General features: G+C 34.0%; 1 protein-coding gene and 1 long non-coding RNA gene across 2 annotated transcripts in view; one reads left to right on the forward strand and one right to left on the reverse strand.

Moving 5' to 3' along the window:
• The window catches only part of LOC134262548 (SURP and G-patch domain-containing protein 1-like), a 168173-nt gene that overhangs the window by 72012 nt on the left and 73867 nt on the right, over positions 1 to 22294 (reverse strand). The window contains exon 8 of the mRNA XM_062744945.1: positions 9878 to 10064. Within this exon, the coding sequence (XP_062600929.1) occupies positions 9878 to 10064 (187 nt within the window). The remainder of the gene's footprint in view (positions 1 to 9877; positions 10065 to 22294) is intronic.
• Positions 1 to 22294, forward strand: part of LOC134262549 (uncharacterized) — an 87762-nt gene that overhangs the window by 27043 nt on the left and 38425 nt on the right. The window lies entirely within an intron of this gene.

Raw genomic sequence — 22294 nt, forward strand, 5'->3', positions numbered from 1 at the left:
GTAGTAGTTTAAATTTGGCATCATTTCATCATACATAAAACAAATACACTATATAATTATACATGATCATATGAAAGATAAAAGTTGGCAATCCAGATTACATATAGATTTATACACAAATAAATAATTAAGATAACCACATTTAAGAAATAGTAACAATTCCACTGTGACTAGATTGATATAAAGGATAACCCCAGGGCTAGACAAATAGCATTGCCGACGCCCGGGACAACCATTTTTGGTTGGAGGGCAAGTAATTTGATAACAGGTGCCTGCCCGCGGACAAGTACTTTTTTCCAATTAACAAAAAAAATCATGTACGGTTCTTAAATATCTTTTGTGTAATCGCTTTTAAAGTAATCACATGAATCACAGCAAAGCACCTGTTTTCACTGCTGTTGACCACTGCACGTAGATCGAATAATCGGAACTCCTCTAGAATTAACCCATTAATGTGTTGTTAAAATATGCAGATGTCGTAAAACATGGAGTTATCGATGTCGTCAAAAACGTTGTATGGGAATTTAGACATTTGTCAAAATATTAAATTCATACTGTGAATACAGATGCTAGTGGTATTAAAATTGTTGTTGATTGCTGTTCCCTGGCAATCACACAGCCATGATGTCGATCTCTTAATCGCCATGCAGTAGTGTTTCTGTTCACAGATTCGTGTTGTTTGTGGGTTTTATGAGATTGATCAAAGTTCGATATCTTTACCTTTTTCATTAAATAAATACACTAATTTAAAGAAAGGTGTCTTATTGCAGAATTTTGAGGAGGAATACTCCTTAAACACGTTTAAATTAAACATTTTCCTCTAAATTTATCTGTGGAAGAATTTCGCGATTTTAGATCTAGGATGGTCTTCATGTAGTGTTTTGGTGTCTCACTCAAAAGAAATAATTTAATATCAATGCTTGAATTCTATGTTATTTAAGAAAAAGTTGGGACAAGCATATTTTTTGGTAGGACAAGTAGTTTTACGATGGTAACCTGTCCGAGGGCAAGTACTGCAAAATTCTATTTGTCTACCCCTGAACCCATTAAAGCTCAAGAGCTTATTTCCAATGGGGTCCCATCTTAAATAATTTTAAAGAATAAATAACAATACAATGTAATGAATGTTCCACCATTAAAGCACTATAATAATTCTTGGCACTACATTTGTATTATTTTAGCACAGATGTGTTGCATAAACATCCAACTGAGTTTAAGTGTGATAACACTGACATTATCAATAAAATAATAAAATATATTTTTAAACTATACTGAAAGGAAAGAGAAACGCATAATAGCATAATAGCGAAACATATTTAACTATAAGGCCGAAAATTATGAAAATTGGTCAAATGTGTATTTTGATTACTGTGCACTAAAATTGCTGGTCAAAATTACTCAACCATGAAATGTATGGCGTCACGTAGGGGAAATGATAAAAAGCCAAAAACACGTGCATGTTGATGATGACAATTCTATGATCACATTTTGTGGTGCTAATCGATGCATTGGAGTTATAGACATCGTTTTCCGCATTTGAAATCAGTATAAATTTCGTGCAATCATGGCATGGCTGACGGAAGTTACAACGGCTCCAGTAATTGAATTGCGTAAGTGAATGAAAAGGCAACAAGATGTTGCTGTGCAGTTTGTTTTAAACTTTTCAACAAGAAAGGGTTTTTCAGTTGTCAGAGATTAAATTAAAAGGTTTCCAACCAACCATGGCGGTGACGTTGACGCGTAACAACGTCACATCAAGACAGGGCTTTTCATCATGTCACCTCGGTTGTTGTCAAGGCATTATCACTGAAACCGATATTTATACAGCAAACTATCATACCAATATTTTCAACCTAAAATTGACAGAAATTCTCTGCTCTAATTTTGTCCGCGAGCTTGGCAACTTTTACGTCGATTTTACTCTCACGCGTGCACGTACACGTCGTGTGTGTAATGTTTTTAGCATGTTAACACTGGGAAAATGTAGCCAGTGTTTGTCGAGACTTTCTCACAAACATTCACGTGTACCAAAACAGCTGGATTCTGTAAATTCTATCCTAAAATGAAAATTCGTGGCACTCATTTGGCGGGGGGATTTGTTGGCTTTGGAATAATACAGCTTCTATCAACCATTAAGACTATTGTCGGAAGAGTTGAATAATAATCAAATGAGAAAGATAAATGCGCTGGTGAACTCAATGCACAGGAAAATCAAGGCTGTTACCAATGTGCAAGGGAGATTATGAGAATTTTTATTTTAATTTTGGGGGGGGGGTATCGACGTATCAATTTCAATAACTCAGGAATTATCAGTCAAAGTCACACTCGATTTTGGTAACTTGTAGATTAAAGATGAATTAAAATGTTTGATAACAATACTGGAAAACATTTTCGAAATAATAGTTTTCATTTAATTTAAAAGTAAAATATGCGTTTCTTTTTCCTTTCAGTATAGTAGTGAAACATATCACTTTCACGTTCTAAAATGCCATTTTGTAAGATAAAACTCTTGACTTAAAAGTACTCTTTCCTTTTGTACACTTGATAGAGGCTGTGTAATGTTACCTGATCTTGGGTGTTACAAAAATTATGTGGGTCCTCTTATTCCTGAGATTTACCTTAATTAATTAACAAGATTTGTTTATCTTTAAGAATGGATTTATTCAAACATTATTCAAACATTATATACTATATATTTGTATCTAAAACTTGGATTCCCTATTGTGGCCCTGCCCTACCCCTAGGGGTCATGATTTTAACAATTTAATATCTACACTACACTAGGATGCTTCCACATAAGTTTCAGCTTTCCTGGCCCAGTGGTTCTTGAGAAGAAGATTTTTAAAGATTTGTTCTATATATTTCTATGTAAAACTTGGATTCCCTATTGTGGCCCTGTCCAAACCCTGGGGATCATGATTTTAACAATTTAATATCTACACTACCCAAGGATGCTTCCACAAAAGTTTCAGCTTTCCTGGCCCAGTAGTTCTTGAGAAAAAGATTTTTAAAGATTTGTTCTATATATTTCTATGTAAAACTTGGATTCCCTATTGTGGCCCTGCCCTACCCCTAAGGGTCATGATTTTAACAATTTAATATCTACACTACACTAGGATGCTTCCACATAAGTTTCAGCTTTCCTGGCCCAGTGGTTCTTGAGAAGATGATTTTTAAAGATTTGTTCTATATATTTCTATGTAAAACTTGGATTCCCTATTGTGGCCCCGCCTTACCCCCAGGGGTCATGATTTTAACAATTTAATATCTACACTACCCAAAGATGCTTCCACATAAGTTTCAGCTTTCCTGGCCCAGTGGTTCTTGAGAAGAAGATTTTTTAATGACTCCACCCTATTTTTGTCTTTTCTTGATTATCTCCCCTTGTAAGGAGACTTGGCCCTTCATTTTAACAATTTAAACTCCCCTTCACCCAAGGCTGCTTTGTACCAAGTTTGGTTAAAATTGGCCCATTGGTTGTTGAGAAGAAGTCGAAAATGTGAAAAGTTTACAGACGGACAGACAGCTGGACAGACAGACGGATGACGGACAAAACGTGATCAGAAAAGCTCATTTGAGCCTTCGACTCAGGTGAGCTAAAAAAGTTTAGATATAAACTTCTTCATAATTAAGTCCAAGGGGCATATGTAACAAACTAAAGAACTATATGCGGTATATTACATATATTTGCCCCCACAAAAGTCAAATTTTGAAAACTTCCTGAAATGTGCTGAATTCAATAAATTGTATGAGAAATATAAATTAACAGAAAATATTATAGTGTCAAAGCAGTGTATTCACAATTTTTTCTTTTATGACGTCACAAACTAGTCCGATTTTATATCCTTTTTCAGAAAGAGGACAAAATGGACAAAATTTCAACAATTTTAGCTTTAAAATTTATAGAGCGAACGAAAATATGTGTGTTCAGGAACAATATTGACATATTTCATTGATATTATCATTCTACACATTATATCAAAATATTGATCCTGAACACACATGCGCTCGGTGACTTTTACTCAAAATATCGACGAAATATGTACATTTTTCTGTAAAATTCATAAAAAACTGAAATTTACCTCATATTTGTGACGTCATTACGTACATATGGCGTTTACTTATGAAAGAAAGATTTTCTACTTATGAAAATAAAAATTCTGTGCTTTGAAGTCAGCATATACTCCTCTGTTTAAGAACTTAATATAATATATCTCCATCAAAGTTTGATTTGGGGGGCAAATATTGGTTATTACCGAATAAAGTTCTTTAATCCCTTAAGATACCCCTATTGTGTGAGTGTAAATATTGTTCTTTATCCTGTGGGGAGCCCCTTGATTAGCTATTTTATCTACCTGATAGCTCGTGTTCGAGTAGTACCCGAGAAATCACAGCCGAGATTAGACCTGTTTGGCTTCTTGTGTTGAAGTAGCCGGGGCCTGGAGTACTCAAAAGTACATCAGGTATTTACGGGAAATGTAATTTGTAAAATATGTTTTTTCTTGGTAGAATCTACACATTTAGTATGGTTATTTTACTATATTTTTCTCCAAGGTCCTATTTCCTTGGGCTTTCATCTCGTTTCATAATTAACAGGTCTTGGGCGGGATACTACAGCTAATTACGTTGAAAATAGCCAGTCATCCAGGGTAGAGGGAGAGGCTTGCATTGGTTATGCAGTTACAACTGCAAATATGAGAAAGAGTAAGACAAAGTAAGGCATCACTGAAGGACACCTCGGGACCAGCAATTTAAAGTTATGTGTTGATATATTGCTATTGAATAAAGAATTCACCTTTTTTGAAAATATATCAATTAAATCCAAAGATAATTCAGACAACATTGTGAAAGTTTAGAAAACAGTCAACTGTGTGTTATTTGTAAATTTATATTCATTTTCATTTGTGAAAAATACGAGAGAGGAAATTCGATACCAAAATTTAGTAAATGTTCAGAAGAGGTGTTGTGATCAATTAACTACTTTTTTTCAGGAAACTCTCCCGGACGTTCTAATGATAGACATTTCATTTCTATTTTTTTTTAAATTTTGTTTTTGTTGTAAAAATTTACTTCTGTTTTGTTTATTAAATTTTGGTTTGTTTTGTTTCCTTCATTTATTCAAGTTCTAAAAGTGTATTACCCACATCTTAACAATTTGGTGGCAGTGGTGGGATACATCTGAGCTTGGGTAAATTAAGGAAATATTTTGCTTGCTTGTTTGTTTCTATTATTAATTTTGTTTTTGCGTTTCAGGTTAACAAACTTTCAGAATGTCTGTTATGCCAGAGTGGATGTCGGACTTCATTGAAAAGGGTACAAAAATAAAAGAATGTCTTTGAGATGTGGCGTCAGGAGCAGGAATCCAAGAGAGAGCTCGAAAGGGAGAGATGGGTGCAAGAGAGAGAAGAGCGTCAGGCACACAGAGAGAAAGTGCAAAACTAGAGGTAGAAAAGAACTGAAATTACGAGAGATAGCTATAAGAGAAAAAGAGCTAGAACATGATAAAATTGGGGGGTCTCAACCTCATGAGATTAAATGCCCCACTGTTAAGTTACCCAAGTTTGAGGAGGGACAGGACTCTGATGTCTTTTTACGGTCGTTTGAAAAGATAGCTGGGTTGCAGAAATGGGATAAATCCCAGTAGGCTATTCACTTAGTTCCTATGTTAGCAGGTAAGGCTTTGGAAGCATATTCAAGATTGTCGGATACAGATAGTGATAACTATGTGATCATCAAAACTGCTATTCTCAAGAGATAAGAGCTTACTTCTGAAGATTACAGGGAAAAATTTCATCAGGGTAAGCAGTCAAATGATGAGTCATTCAAAGATTTTGTTAGGGTAGAAAGTAGGGATGTCAACGAATATTCGAGTACTCGACTATCGTTCGATCATACCGACTGTCGACTAAAATTTCTTTAGTCGGTTATTCGTTAAAAAATGTATTTCATCAAAGTAATTTTGAATTCAAGGCAATAAACTTATATTTGCCCATTTTATTTATTTACAGATCAATATTTCCATAAATGTAAAATTAAGGGTATGGTATAACTACTAGTATTCAAAGGAAATTATTTGTACGTCGATGTATGTTCGGCAAACATGTCTATTCAGGAAGAATTATATTAATTACTAGTAAACAGCTATTTCAAAAATCGTAAATACATGTAAATCGGGGTCAGTTTATATGAGAGTAATTAAAACGTGTTTTCTTTTTCTGATATTAATTTCATACAATCATTGATTGTTTGCACAAAATTTCATAATTTAAATTTATCTCTTTAATTGTTTACCTGTCAAAGATCATTGACGGACACGTAATAATTGGCTTCAATTATGGGGTACATGTAAAGAGAGAACAAATACGGGCGTTTGATATCCTGCATCTAGATAAAACGTGCAGCTAATATATTAATTTTGAAATTAAATACATTGGATACATATTGATGTACAGTTTTTATTGCACTACGTACATGTTTACGACTGACAGAAATTCGTTGTACTAGTATAATGGTGATAGCGTAGGTTAAATATTGTAAACTAGTCTGTAAAAGACAAACAGTGAAACTGAAAAACGAAAAAATAATTAAATTAAACGAATATTCGTCTATCGTTCGACTAAAGCATCTGACTATTCGACTAAGCTGTCCGAGTAAAATTGACATCCCTAGTAGAAAGGTACCTTAATCACTGGAGTGAACGTGAGAAAATAGATTCAGATTTTGGCAAGTTGCATGATATGGTCTTGAGAGAACAAGTTGTTAGAAATTGTCCAAAAGACTTGCAGTTGTGGATTCTGGAGCACGACCCAAAGTCTATTGATGAGGTTGTAGTGTTGTCTAATGCATTTCAGGCAGAACATAAGAGTAAGTATCTGAGTGGCAATTGTGTCCAATTTAATGGTATAGGGAATAAGTCGACAGGAAAGCCAAACAAGTTTGGTTTGACAAATTCTCAAAATGGTAAGTCAAATCTCAAGTGCCACTTGAATATGGGGGATAGCAGAAAGTGTTTCATTTGCGATCGAGTAGGACATATTGCAGCAAACTGTTTGCTTAAGAAAACTCAGTCAAAAGGTCTAGACAGTAAAGGTCAGAGAGGCACAAAGCCTGAGAAAAGGTCAGGAAATGTTGGATTGTGTTTAGATAAGTCTGAGTCTAAAGTTGTGGATCAAATACAAGATACAACAAACGGTAGGGTGATTCTCAAGTTATGTGGAGTTGATAATGAGTCGCCAGTAATTGAGACATCGGCAGCATTGGGTTTGGATTCACAAAAAGGCCAGGTGAGTGATCAACCAATTGCAGTTTTAAGAGATACCTGATGCTCTACTGTATTTGTAAGGAGTAATTTTATTTCAGACTCTTAAAAAACAGGACATTCAAGAGTGATAACTCTGGCAGATGGATCTCAAAGAAACTGTGATGAGGCAATGGTAGATCTAAAGACTCTTTATGTATCAGGCAAGGTACATGCCCTTGTTCTTGAGTCTCTATTTGCTGATGTAATTATTGGTAATAATGTTAGCATACTTAAACCAATGGATGACGAAAAAGAAGTCAAGGTGGATGGAGATGACGAGAACACCTGTGCTGCAGTTCAGACACATTTGCAGGCCAAGTTGGAGCAAGGTAATATTAGTTCTCAGAGAAAAGCAACAGAAAAGGATTCAGAGGATGAAGGTTTGAAACAGTTATGATGCAACAGAAAGAAGTTGGTAGAACTTCAAGAATCAGATGACAGTTTAAAATCTGTACTGAGTATTAGCACAAAATGATACTCAAGAAGGTAAGTCTTACTTTCAGAAGCAGGATGGTTTACTGTATAGAATATTTCAGAAAGATTCTGGTGAGAAACTTCCCTAGATCATCATACCAAAGACACTGAGGTCAAAGATAATGTCCCTGGCTCATGACAGTCCACTAGCAGGACATTTAGGTAACAAGAAAATCAGACAACGTAATATTATCTCCCCTTGGAAGAGGGCATGGCCCTTCATTTGTTTAAATTTGAACCCCCTTCACCTAAGGATACTTTGTAGCAAGTTTGGTTGAAATTAGCCTAGTGGTTCTTGAGAAGAAAATGAAATTGTGAAAAGTTTATGACAATGACAGCGACAATAACAACACGAATGACAACATATTTTGATCAGAAAAGTTCACTTGAGACTTCGGCTCAGATGAGCTAACAAGAAGGTATTGATTTTTCATTTGTTATTTAAAGACTTAAGTGTGAATCTACATCTTCAATATAGATTCTTAATCATTTAAGATATTGGATGACACCATATCTATTCACAGAATAGCATGTGATCATTGTTAACTTGCGTTTTTCATTCCCGAGAGTAGTCAAAATATATCCCAAACCAGATATCATTATTTACAAAATACAATTGCTGATTGGTCAATCGATGTCAATCCACCCCATTCACTACTTGAGATAAAAATCACAACTTTTTTTGTAACACTGTATGCCAAGGGCTTATGAGGAGAGTAGCGTATCGAAACCTTTGACTAGCTATAGCAAAGATGTGCTTATATTTACATTTTAACTCATATTGCCTTTCATTGTGAATGTGATTTACACTTCAAAATTCCTGTATTATCAGTTGGGTAAGTTCCATTCAATGGAAGAAACAATGCAACAGTTTATGTCTAAAGTGATCGTGATACAGGTGACTCTCGATGGCTCGAACTCCGATCTCTCGAAGTGAACCTCCGGTCTCGTTTTTTTTCTCTATATAACTAAGCAAATTTACTGCTGATCTCTCAAACTTCTATCTCTCGAAGTTCTCTATCTCTTGAACCAAAACCCAGGTCCCGTTACGCATATTTCATTGAATTTTACTCTCTATCTCTCGAAATTTTGATTGAGCTTGTATTATACACGCAATCAAGCGTAAAATTGATGCAGCCTGGACTTGTCTGGAAAACAGTTAATGCCTTGGGCTAGCATGGAGGTGTCAATTGGGTATTTACATAGATGACACTACACCTGTGGGTCATCCGTGTTAATATAATTATTTATTGGTTATTATCGGTAAATTATAAACAAATTCAAAACTTATTTTTACTTAACCAAGACGATAATTTTTAGATAATAATTTAATTATAGACGTTCGTTTCAATAAGTTCCCATAGAGTATGAACTTTTATTAGAGTCTACATAATCCCAGTATGGCAAATATTACACAAGAAATTCCTTTCTCGAGGACTGAAAACCGATTAACAAAAATCTGGTAAACGCTGTTGAAGGACCCGATCAAGCCGCGGAATAGCCAAACAGACAATTACTATTCGGGTTTCATGTAATCGTGAAATAAGAACAAATAAATATTAATACTTTAGGAAATCATTTTATTTATTCGAAATGCGATCATTGTTGTTGATATAAGGTAAATTAACATAATTACCTGTAAAGTACGATTGAAAATGAGCCAAATGACTTTATTTACATACTCTTGCGGTATTTTTAATAGTAGAACATCGATGATCGGAAATGAAATTTCAGGACTTTATTTACTTTCTATCTCTCGAACCCTTTGATCTCTCGAACTTTTCTTGCTGTCCCTTGAACTTCGAAAGATCAAGAGTCACCTGTATTTGATTTTTGCTTGTGATGTTGCACTTCCATCCCGTTCTGATCAATGTTTGTGATGTCAAACTAAAATGACATCTTTAATCTTTTGACTCTGTGTTACCGTGTTTTAAATGCAGTAGCTTACCCTACACTTTATAAGCAAGTACGAATCTTTAATGAAGCTAAATCGAGGTGATACATGCGTTTCTTGGAACACTCTAGTTTAAGCCAGAATAAATTGTGCAAGAAACTGCCTGATCACTTGTCTCTGCAAATGCTTTTCCATGATACTATAATTACCTTTTGTGGCTTCCATTTCTGACATTCTCTGCTTGTGTTCCCAGGTCCCGCCTTCAGTTTCCTCATCAGAATCATACTCATATTTATTTTTCTTTGCAGGACCTGAGGATATTAATGTCATCTCTGCCATCAGAGCTGCTTCTTCTACCTTCTTTTTGGCCAAAATTAACTCATACATCATGTTCATCTGTAGGTATAAAACAAGAGGTCTGTGAGCCATTTTCACCAGTAAAACCCCTGTCCCGATGTGGAAAGAGCTCTTCTGATCATAAATTGTAAAATCTATCACTTCTAATTGAAGCCTCTAACAGACCTGCCAACCAAAATTGATGCTGTGGGCGGTGCCAGACAACTCACTGAAAGACAGTTCACCGACAATAGTGAAAATCGCCGAATTGACAATTCACCGACAATAGTGTCGGTGAGAAGAAATTCACAGACAATGATTTTATAATAATTGTTAGATGTCGTATTTACATGATTAAGTAGATCTATTCAGATATAATAAACATAATCAAAGATGTATATATATATATATATATATATATATATATATATATATATATATATATATATATATATATATATATATATATATTTTTTTTATTTGTCTTTTTTTGTATTTCCATCATTGTTAAGCACATGTAAACAGATTAATCCGAGCAAGGTCATAGGTCGGCAATATTAGCAGAAGTTTCTGATTTAATGAAAAAAAGATTTGAAAATGAATAAAAACGTTTATTCACATACACAATTTCCTCTAAAAATTTGTTAAATTTCAATGCTTTATATATTTGGTCGATAATGTGTCTGTTGGTGACCCTTCTTTCGGTGACTTGTCGTATCGGCGAGTTTTATAGTGTCTGTGAAAAAAGTGTTGGCGAGTTGTCGTTCAGTGAGCTGTCTTTCGGTCACCTGTCATAGACCCGCTGTGGGGGGTCATGACCCAACATTCAGAATTGAAATGTTGGGTCATAGCACGCGGCGACATTTTTTGAGGTTTGAGTAACAAAATGCTCCCTAATTTTTAGGCATCAATGTATGCTAAAATGAAAATCAATTTATTGGGGGGGGGGGGGATATAACAACGATTTTGCAGTTAAAACATGCATGTATATGTTACATTTCATTGCAGACTTAATTTTTACTCAGTACAGGCTACTTTTGCTTGTACAGGAACACTTTCAGACAATCTGATTAAAATCAGATCCTTTGATCCGCTCACATAGATCGCTACACAAGGATCTGAAGAAACCCCATTCAGGGTCATGATACCCCTGCGCCAACATATTATTCATGATTTTAAGAACCTATATATGAGTTGTTCATAATTGTTCATGAATGGTTCTTAAAGGATTCTTAACAGGTTCATAAAAGTAGTTCATGAATAAAATTCATGAAAACATTCATAATTCATAGTTCATGAACAAATGATGATACAAACAAGAATATAAATCGTAATTTTCAGTTTAAAGAAAAAAACTTAATAGTTCAAGGTAATGAATGTTCATGAATTTTCATGAAGACTAAAAATGTAAAAATTATTGTCACAAACGATTTAAAAAAATATAAACACTCATTACTTCCATAATACAACTTTTGCATGCAGATGCAATTGTTGAACAAGCCCCTGATTTAATTAATAACATGCTTTTGTTTTGATTTTGAAAGTATGGGATCAGAGCCAAGTAGGGGAACATAAGAGGTTAAAATCACTATTTTCTACTCTATGTAATTGATAACTTACATTCTTCAGGATAATAAAACTCTGTTATGAACTGTCTAGAAGGGAGATTGTAATTAAATTATGATCATAATTTAAAGAACACTGCATCAATATTGACAGCATTTTTTTTTCTCATATTGAATTACTAATGTTTCTTCATCATTTAAATTGGCCAGCTATATTAATATTGTGCTTTAAATTATGTCATTTTTCACGACACAACTTTGTTCGACCGAATTTTGTCTACTTGTCAAACTTTTAACAAGTTGTAAGAAAATGAAACAGACTTAGAGTCTAGGAAAAATTTCATAATCTTCGTAAAAACGTATCATAAATTTACTGACAACTAAAAAATTATATCTCTTGTCCGTACTGTGCCGTACCATTCCTGGGTCGAAAAGCTTTATATTTTGATGCAGTTATAAAGTCACATTTTTCTGTCCATCGTGTGTAAATGATACAGCACAGGCTGCATGGTTGTGAAGAAGCTATGACATGAACCACATTCGTATTTAATTTGTAGTATTATTTCTAGTCTATTCTCCTATACACTTTCATAGCTCAGGGTACTCAGTTTGAGGGCGAGTGTTTCCAAGAGATATTTGTTGTCCTCTGATATGGAGGCGGCCATACTTGAATACGAAACTATGGCTCTACAGGTATAATGTAAAAAAAAATCCAATTCAATAAATGATATAATTTATATTAATTTAAAAAAATTAATTTCAGTGAAAAATCATTCAGATAGTGTTTGTTATTTTTTGTTTAACAAAAATCTATGCAATTCGAAACTATTTCTTAATTAGCTCTGCATGACACTTTTTAAAAGGCGCAAACTTTGAAACGCGCGAGACGTTGGAAAGTGAATCGGTAGAGTGGGAGAATTATTAGTGTAGATCTAGTCATTCTTTGTCAACCTTTGAAGAAAATAACAGAATACGAAGAAGGAATGTCCAGAGGATCAATTGACTTCATAACTGCAGATATTAATGGTGAGTTACAAAAAAATGGAGGCAATCGCTGAATCTGTGAGATATTTGTCAAGCTGTTACTGTCTATTTGTAAGAGTTCAGTTATGTCCTTTTTAGTGAAAATTTTGTCAAACTTTGTTCTGAGTAAGGATCCAACCAAATTACGTTACACTTAAGAATTAAAGACTGAAACATTCATCCTGTTCACCTATAACATCTTGAACATGGCGGGCAAGGGAAACAGGCTAAACTTCCGCTAGAAATGCTTTAAAATATGGCAGTGCCTATGATGCATAATTAAATGAAAAAAATATGAAAAAAAAAAAAAAAAACCAAACTATTAAGTCTTAATTTTTCACATTTATGAGCATTTTCAGAAAATCTTTGTTCTTGTAGGGAAAAGAGAAGTAGTTCACAGATAATGTTGATGAGTTGAGATCAGAAGATTAAAAAACTCTGGCTGCCAAAAAAAAAGAATATAAAAAATCCAGGCTCTTGAAGAAAAACAAAAGAAAGGAATGAAAATATGAATCGTAATCGATCAAAGGATCCAAGTGATGAAATTCTGAAAATTCCACAGGGAAAGCCAATAAGAATTTTTTATTTGACCACCTCTGCTCAAAATCCTTGAAAGCCCTTTTAGCTGATGCCCTAATTGCTAAACACACTTTTCTGCCAGACAGTGAGACTTGGATTAAAAATCATTCCATTTTAGGCATACACTTTGAAATACGCTGAATAAGGAACCCACTCTCCTCTTGACCAAGTAAGGTTAAGGATTCTGCAAAGAATCGCGTTTGAATTGAAATTTTTCATAATTTTACTAGGAATGAACTATATAATTTATTTATTATCGTTATCACTTATCAGAGTTGTTTACTTGAACAAAGATTTTGTTACCATGATTGAAAAACAAAAATTCTTTGAAATCTTTCAAGATGCTATTAAAATATTTTCTTTTACAGTTTTTCATTTTGCATAACTTATTACATTTTTGTTTACAAAGAAGCAAGAACATTCATGAATAGTTCATGAACATCCCTAAATAACTTTTATAAATTATTCATGAATAGTTCATGAAAATGCATTGAACTTATTAATATCATTCATGAACTTTTCTTGAAAGTTCAAGAATATAATTCATGAACATTTCTTAAAAGTTCAAGAATTATTCTTGATCATTTTGCAGGTATTTAAAAAATCCAAGTTTGTTCATGAACAACACATAATTCTTGAATATTCTTGAACTTGGTTTTCATGAATAAAATCCATGAAATCATGAGTGTCCAATTTTAACTTCATGGGATCTTCATGAACAATTCATGAGCTGATTCAAGAATATAATTCATGAACTTTTCTTAAAAGTTCAAGAATTATTCTTGATCATTTCGCAGGGGAGAGTCCTAGTGACCTTTCTAATAAAAATATTCATAAAAATTTTGACCAATCAGAGAGGTCGTACTTAAGCGACATTTGGGAAAACGAAATTAGAAGTGAAAGTAGCTGCGGCGGAGATGTTATCGTTTCGTACAAAACAAAGAGCTAAAAAACAAGACAAAAGCAAGTACTTATTATATTACTGTACAGAAAAGACTGTGGTCCTTCTCTTGACAGGCTACAGAAACTAGGTCACGATTTTTCCATTCGTGTATCATCGGGCCTTTCCCCTCTGTAACTGAATTCCGAGATACTTTCCATTTCTCCAAAGTAAACATTTGATTGGATAATTCAAAGGTCACCAGGAGATGACCCCGAATGGGGTTTCTTCAGATCCTTGTGTAGCGATCTATGTGAGCGGATCAAAGGATCTGATTTTAATCAGATTGACTTTCAGATGGATAGTAAGATTCACATACTTTCGGTTAAATAGAATTTTTGCGAAGTTTTAAAAATTTATTCATAAAGTTTCTGGGAAACATTTGTTGAATTCTACAATGATTAATTCTTAACATTTTACACAATCAAAAAATTGTAATTAGACATAACATTGAAAGAAATATTGAAAAATTGCAGGGGGGTTAAGAAATATGTGCCATTTAATTTCCCATTACTAACAAAAATTGATTAAATCAAATACAGTGGCTTCCACTTAATCGGATAGCGGTTAAACGAATATTTCGGTTATTTCAATATAATATCAGAGCACAAAACCATTTCTTATATATTTATTAATAATTTCACCTGATATTCTGATAAGAAAATATTAGAATTTCATTTTATCTGATACAAAAATTTGGTCCATTGTATTATTTTTGGATAATTATGACCTTGTTCACACCTCTAACTTCCCTAGTGAAGCCTTTGTTTACACTGTCTGACACCTTGAGTACGATAATGAGGGGATTAGTTACGGCTGAATGCACGCAGTCACCTTACCTGTGTTAATAATTGGCACACTGTATTGATCTGTTTTGATACAGTTATGATGATCAGCTTGGTTTAAATTACTTTTCAGTGATGAACTCGATAATTATGATAATTGTTTGCAATTTTTTCCAAAGTTAGATTTTAATTATTGAACGTATTAGCTTGTGTATGACAATTTGCTGGGACATTGAAATGCATCACAGTTACAGGACTACTGACTTGAGAATTGTCACAAACAGTATGAAATACATAACAATATTAAAGAAACAAATAAAATAAAACAACTTAATATTTTTGCTTAATATTACTGTACCATTTATCCGGGGGAAAATAAATTACAGAATAAAGTCAGGCATTTATTAGTCTACTTCCGTTTCCAAAATGGCGGCCATCGAAGAAGGAATGTAAACATGTGCTTATTAAAGATGGCAATGACTATTAAAAAACAATTTTTATAAGTCATTTTATTAGAAAAATGTTATCACATTAAATTAATAAGTAAGTTTAACATTTTATTTTAGGAGAATCGCCAAGTAAAATAATCAAACGAACCGAAAGTGCAAGTTTTAAATTTGCTACGATGTATTGTCAATACATGTAGCTCTATACATCTTTGTTTGGACTTGAAATGGAGCAATCGGCTATTCGAATATTCGGCTATACTGATAACATAAGGCTGACAAATTTACTATCAGATTAAGCGGGATCCACTGTACTACAAAATAAATTATGAAGGATACCTAACACCCCAAACAAAAACTTAAAATCGTTAGAGTCATGATGTGACAAGTGGGTATTCCCTTGTCATAGCCATTTAACAAAGAAATACAACGTACAATACTACATTTTGGGAGGGGGGAGGGAGAAATTCAATATACTTCACTTGAGACTCTGTTGCTTCATCTTAATCAATATCATCTTATTTTAACCACTAATCTTAACAATAATTTCAATATAAGCAGATAAAATCAGCTGTTATCAGTTATGCTCTGTAGTTTCGTTTTTAAAAAAACGATCCCAATCTTAATACTGTTTGTTTATCATATCATTGTATTTAATTAATTAATTTCTGTTTTTAATAAAATTATATTTAATTAACCCCTAAATCTATGTGGTTCACCTTGCATATTACCCCTTCAAATGGATACATATAATCCCCTAACTGCTCCAGGCATGTTACCTGTACAGCTGTGTCAATGTGTGCGTTCAAGCGTGAAGTGATTTCCTGTGGCTAATTAACACCTCGGATACAAAGATACTAATCTGTGTGCATTGGTATTGGTGAATAAACAAGTCTGATGTTCATATCCCGATTTATAAAACACAAATCGAATAAATTTAGGATGAACTTTCAGATATTTCTAGTGGGGACAAACATGCTTTATTAATATTGGGTCAAAAAATGGGGATGATTGATTTTGCAGGTGAGAACAATGACACGCCACGGGTCATTATGAGTGGGGGGTGAGAGGTCAGTTTTGCGGGTGTGACCCACCGAATACGGGTCACTTGTCAGGTCTGCTCTAATATCCTGTACATATAAATAAAGCCTTGAAATTGCAAAAGTAGGTCATCATGACCTACATTTTGGTTAAAACACTGAGAGCCCAGGATAATCATTTGACAAAGTGTGATGATTCTAAGCCCCTTATTATCTGAAATACAGTGGAATCCCGTTATTACGGTGACGGTTTAGTAAGACAGAACACTTATTAAGTTGTAAATTCAAAGCACAAAACCATTTCCTAACAAATCTATACAAAAAAAGAACCCTTAATTAAGTTGTCTAAAAAAGCCAGGTCTCTTTATTACCATGTAAAAATTCTGTCAAAATTTTTTTTCACTATGTGTTTATTTAGTGTTGATTGACGGTAGACGCTTAAAGAGATGCTATGAATAAACATTGGCACACCTGTGCTCTGACAGAGTGTTAACATACAGGGCAGTTACTTAAAAAATAAGAGATCATTTTAAAACATCTATCGGGATATAAATACAAGTTGGTCACAAGATTAAATTCCATAAAGCCCAAAGGGCTTTATGATGAATTTGATCTCGTCCCAACCCGTATTTATAGCCTGATTGATGTTTTAATATAATACCTTATTACTTATATTTACATTTGTGACTTATTCATACTTTATATTTGCCTGATTGTGACTTTTAACGTTTGAAATGCATTATTTTTTAAACCCAATGGCATGTAATCCACTGAACATGCGTTGACCCTTTATGATCTCACTGAGAAATTATATCTTACGTTTATCCATACACACATCTATGACCTCTTGACCCCGTACCGGTATTTATACAGTTAAAGATATGCATTGCTTTCAGTAGTGTTATATAAAGTGAATCATTTGCAAATGTAATTATGTGATAAGTGACCTGGACTGTTCTAGCAAGCTCAGCAGATTTGGAGACATGCCAAAGCCATTGTTAAACAATTAAAGTTTACTCATAAATCTAGTTTTTTCTTTATCTATCACTGTAAAGTTAATTTTATTTCTTATTTTATACTCTTTATGCTTTGTTTAATAAATTAATGTAATAAATAAAAAGTTACATTTAATCTTATGCATGTACGAGGGTTGTCCCGTAAAATCGTGGACAAGTTGTCTAGTTTGAAAAATAATCATCACTGCGTTCTGAAATTTTCACTACTCTTTAGTACATATATTATGAATATACAGAGCAAATTTCAAATAGATATATGGATAAATAAACAAATTATTAGATGTTATGTTATGTATTGTATCGCCCTACGGCGCATGGATGATAACGTTAAAGTGTCTAAAACAACGTCACGTTTCATCTTTGCTAAAATAGAGTTGGATAAGCCCCTTTTAAATTTTAAAAATTCCATTGATTCACAAACGTGAGTGTCTATAACCAGATAAGGAACCCATCTGGCACACACATGCAATCTTTTGAAAATTCATTAAAACGTTTAGGACGGTATTCTCACCAGCATTCAAATAACAGAGAATCTCATATCAACGGTCGACAATGACAGCGTCTTTTGCTATTACAATAGCAGTTTGTCCGTACATATTTTGTACTACCTGAGGACTCAATCAAAAAGAATTCGCTAAGAAACCTTCCATTTCTTTTATATTCTAAAGATTTGATGATTTTTGTCATATTTTCTTTCTTCTGTATTCATTTAAAGTCTCTTAATGTGTATTTACAACATCCAAATCTAACTGAACTGCTCTCCGGTGCGCCGTAACGTCATCAAAAATCGCGAATTTTTGTGTATTGTGTTTACCACTTTCCAATTTTGAATGCTCGGGAAACTGCCAAAAATTAACCAAATGCCTTGAAATTTTACTGCAGACGACAAAATTGATTAAGGAATCGAATTATGATACTTTTCATCCAATTTTTATGCATTGAAAATGTTTATTACGAATTCATTATTGTGTATTCTCTAGCATAACTTTGTTATTTTTATCGTGCGCCGTAGGACCGTACCCTGTGCACATTCAAGCATAATAAAATCTTTAGTTTTGTCTATATATTATCAAAATAATAATGATGCACTTAAAAATGATGAATAAACATTTACTGAAAATTTCAGCTTAGTGCGCCCATTACTTTTCGAGAAAAACGCTTTGTCCACGATTTTATGGGAAAACCCTCGTACACGTATGCTGTACACGTAATGTGTAATTTCGTTTGCAGTTCAACTGCGGGAATGGACAGCTTGCATGGGTATCAAACATAGTTTTGACAAAATTTGAACTCCACTACATACGTTTTCACAGCTTGGATAGTGGCTTGGACTACCTCTCAGGTGTCAGCAGAAATACAAATCGATAATTGCTGCTAATGAACTCTGTTCAGTAATTAAAAAATTCAAACTTTTTTTGACAGATAGCTTGTGTGTTCTAATCCTACCCATAAAATATTTAAATAAATTAAAATAATGTTGCTGTTTATGTAGAAAGGATTTTAAATTAAATTGAATACAAAGATAATTTTTTACGAATGCATAAACTAGACAGAGCTGGAGGAAGTGCATTCCATAGTGAAACAATTATGGTAAGTATGCCGTAAAATTCTGTTTTGAATGATGTTGACTCTTGCATTTCTATTTAAATAAAATAAAAAAATAAATAAATTTAGTGTTGTTGTTGTTTATGTAGAAATAACTATAAATTGAATATGAAGACATTGACATTAGTAATCAATAAATTATGTGTACATAACATTTTAATTAAGAATTAAAACATAAGGAGACAAAAGGAGAAAAATACACCCCTAATACAATCACACGTTTTAAAAACGATGTTTTATTGGATTTTATTAGGACTTTTACAGGGTTCGACATTAACGTTAGTCCGTTAGTCTCAGACTAATACATTTTCATTCGGACTAATAAAAATTGAAGCTAATTAGTCCGAACGGACTAATTAAGTTTTACTGGGAGAAAAAAGAAACTACCGATGTTTAAATTTTTTTGACAACTTTCACTGGAAAACCCCATATTTATTTTTAGCTTTCTAGCTTCTTGGCAGGAAGTTAGGTAATTCTGAGTCAATTCGGCGCTTAATTTTAGGACTCATTGGTATGAAATTAAACATTTTAGTGATAATGATTTAGTATGACACGTAAAAAAGATGTCGGATATTTAGATGATGTAATCTTGTATGGAGAAAAATGAATGAGATCGGGATTATGATCGTAGTTCCTGATTGAGCGATTTCAAGGAATTCTTGGTATAAACATTTCATGTAAATGCTTTGTTTATTTCAAAAAAGTATAAAAAGTACATTGCAACATTAAATATATTTATTTATTTTTATTTTGACGGACTAATAAAATTGCCCGCGGACTAGTAAAAGTAAAGAAGCACTAGTCCGGCCGGACCAAAGCCAAAAAATGTTAGTGTCGAACCCTGCTTTTATTACGTTGCCCTCGGGTATTACGATATTTTTCTGTGACAAAATGAACATCGTAATTAAGAGACAGCACTGTATAAAGATAAAGAAAATAAAAAAAACAACTTTTCAGTTGATATTATCCAAGGACCCAAGATACATGTGATTAAAATCGGCAGCCGCCATGATTCAATTTTATTGCATTTCAGTCTTGACACCTACATTTTTAATGACTTGAGTAGTTTATTGTGTTTATACTACGACTGCCATGCACCTCGCAAGCCTCGAAGGAAAGCGGACTGTGTTAAACAAACACGTCGTTAATCAGCGATTATGCTGTGAAGCGTTACAATCAATGGAGAGTCAATAAGCTGATCAGATGATCAAAATATTGAGAATTTATTATCCTGTACACATGTAAATAATTTTGGAGAACTTCAACATGTTCACTACATGATTAGATATAGAATTGGTTCATAAAATATGACAAGAGGCCCATGGGCCACATTGCTTACCTGAGCACTAAGGGTAGGAAAAAGTAGACAAGAGGCCCATGGGCCACATCGCTCACCTGAGAAGCTTTGACCATTCTGTTCTTTACCAGATTTCACCCTTGTTATACATAATGCATCCCCACCCTACCCCACTGATCATAATTTAGACATTTTGAAATCTACACTACCCCATGATCCTTCCATGGGCACATATGTTTCAGCTTTTTTGGCCCAGTGGTTCCTGAAAATAAGATTTTCAAAGATTTTTCCTATATATTTCTATGTAAAACTTTGATTCCCTATAATGGCCCCGCCCTTCCCCCGGGGGTCATGATTCCTACAATTTAGAATTTACACTACCCCAGAACTTTGATTCCCCATTGTGGCCCCGCCCTTCCCCCGGGTGTCATTATTTGAACAATTTAGAATCTACATTATACCAGGATGCTTCCACATAAGTTTCAAAGATTTTTCCTATATATTTCTATGTAAAAATTTGATACCCCATTGTGGCCCCGCCCTTCCCCTGGGGGTCATGATTTGAACAATTTAGAATCTACACTATACCAGGATGCCTCCACATAAGTTTCAGCTTTTCTGGCCCCGTGGTTCTTGAGAAGAAGATTTTCAAAGATTTTTCCTATATAATTCTATATAAAACTTTGATTCCCCATTGTGGCCCCACCCATCCCCCGGGGGTCATTATTTGAACAATTTAGAATCTTCATTATACCAGGATGCTTCCACATAAGTTTCAGCTTTTCTGGCCCAGTGGTTCTTGAGAAGAAGATTTTCAAAGATTTTTCCTATATATTTCTATGTAAAACTTTGATTCCCCATTGTGGCCCCGCCCTTCCCCCGGGGGTCATGATTTGAACAATTTAGAATCTACACTATACCAGGATGCTTCCATATAAGTTTCAGCTTTTCTGGCCCAGTGGTTCTTGAGAAGATTTTCAAAGATTTTTCCTATATATTTCTATATAAAACTTTCATACCCCATTGTGGCCCCGCCCTTCCCCCAGGGGTCATGGTTTGAACAATTTAGAATTTACACTACCCCAGGATGCTTCCACATAAGTTTCAGCTTTACTGGCCCAGTGGTTCTTGAGAAGAAGATTTTTTAATGACCCCACCCTATTTTTGTCTTTTCTTGATTATCTCCCCTTGCGAGGGGATATGTCTCTTCATTTTATCAATTTAAATTCCCCTTTACCCAAGGATGCTTTGTACCAAGTTTGGTCGAAATTGGCCCAGTGCTTCTTGAGAAGAAGTCGAAAATGTGAAAAGTTTACAGATGGACAGACAGGCGGACAGATGACGGACAAAATGTGATCAGAAAAGCTCACTTGAGCCTTCGGCTCAGGTGAGCTAAAAATGGTTTTTTATTGTAAAGTTTAAATAAATCATGGATTTGCTATTTTTATGCGCCCGGATCGATAGATCCGAGGCGTATATTGTTTTTGTCCTGTCTGTCTGTCTGTCTGTTTGTTTGTTTGTTTGTTTGTTTGTCCCCAAACTTTAACCTTCGCCATAACTTTTGAACCATGAAAGGTAGAAACTTCATATTTGGTATGCATACTTCATCAATGAGTTGCTTTCAATTGACACTAATATTAATGACCTTGTGACCTTGAATGTGACCTATATGCTAAAAATAGCTTCTCTGTCTGCAAACTTTAACCTTCGCCATAACTTCTGAAGCATAAAAGATAGAGACTTCATATTTAGTATGCATACTACATAAATAAAGTTCTTTCAAATGACACAAAGGTCAATCACCTGGTGACCTTGACTGTGACCTATATGCTAAAAATACCTTTTTTGTAACTTTCACCATAACTTTTGAACCATAAAAGATAGAGACTTCATATTTGGTGTGCATACTCCACTAATCAAGTTCTTTCCAATGACTTCAAGGTCAATGACCTGGTGACCTTGACTGTGACCTATGCAATACAGTATGTTTAAAA

The sequence above is a fragment of the Saccostrea cucullata genome, unplaced genomic scaffold, assembly GCF_032062105.1.
Source record: "Saccostrea cucullata isolate Sc308-1 unplaced genomic scaffold, CSIRO_AGI_Scuc_v1 ctg1098, whole genome shotgun sequence".
Lineage (NCBI taxonomy): Eukaryota > Metazoa > Mollusca > Bivalvia > Ostreida > Ostreidae > Saccostrea > Saccostrea cuccullata.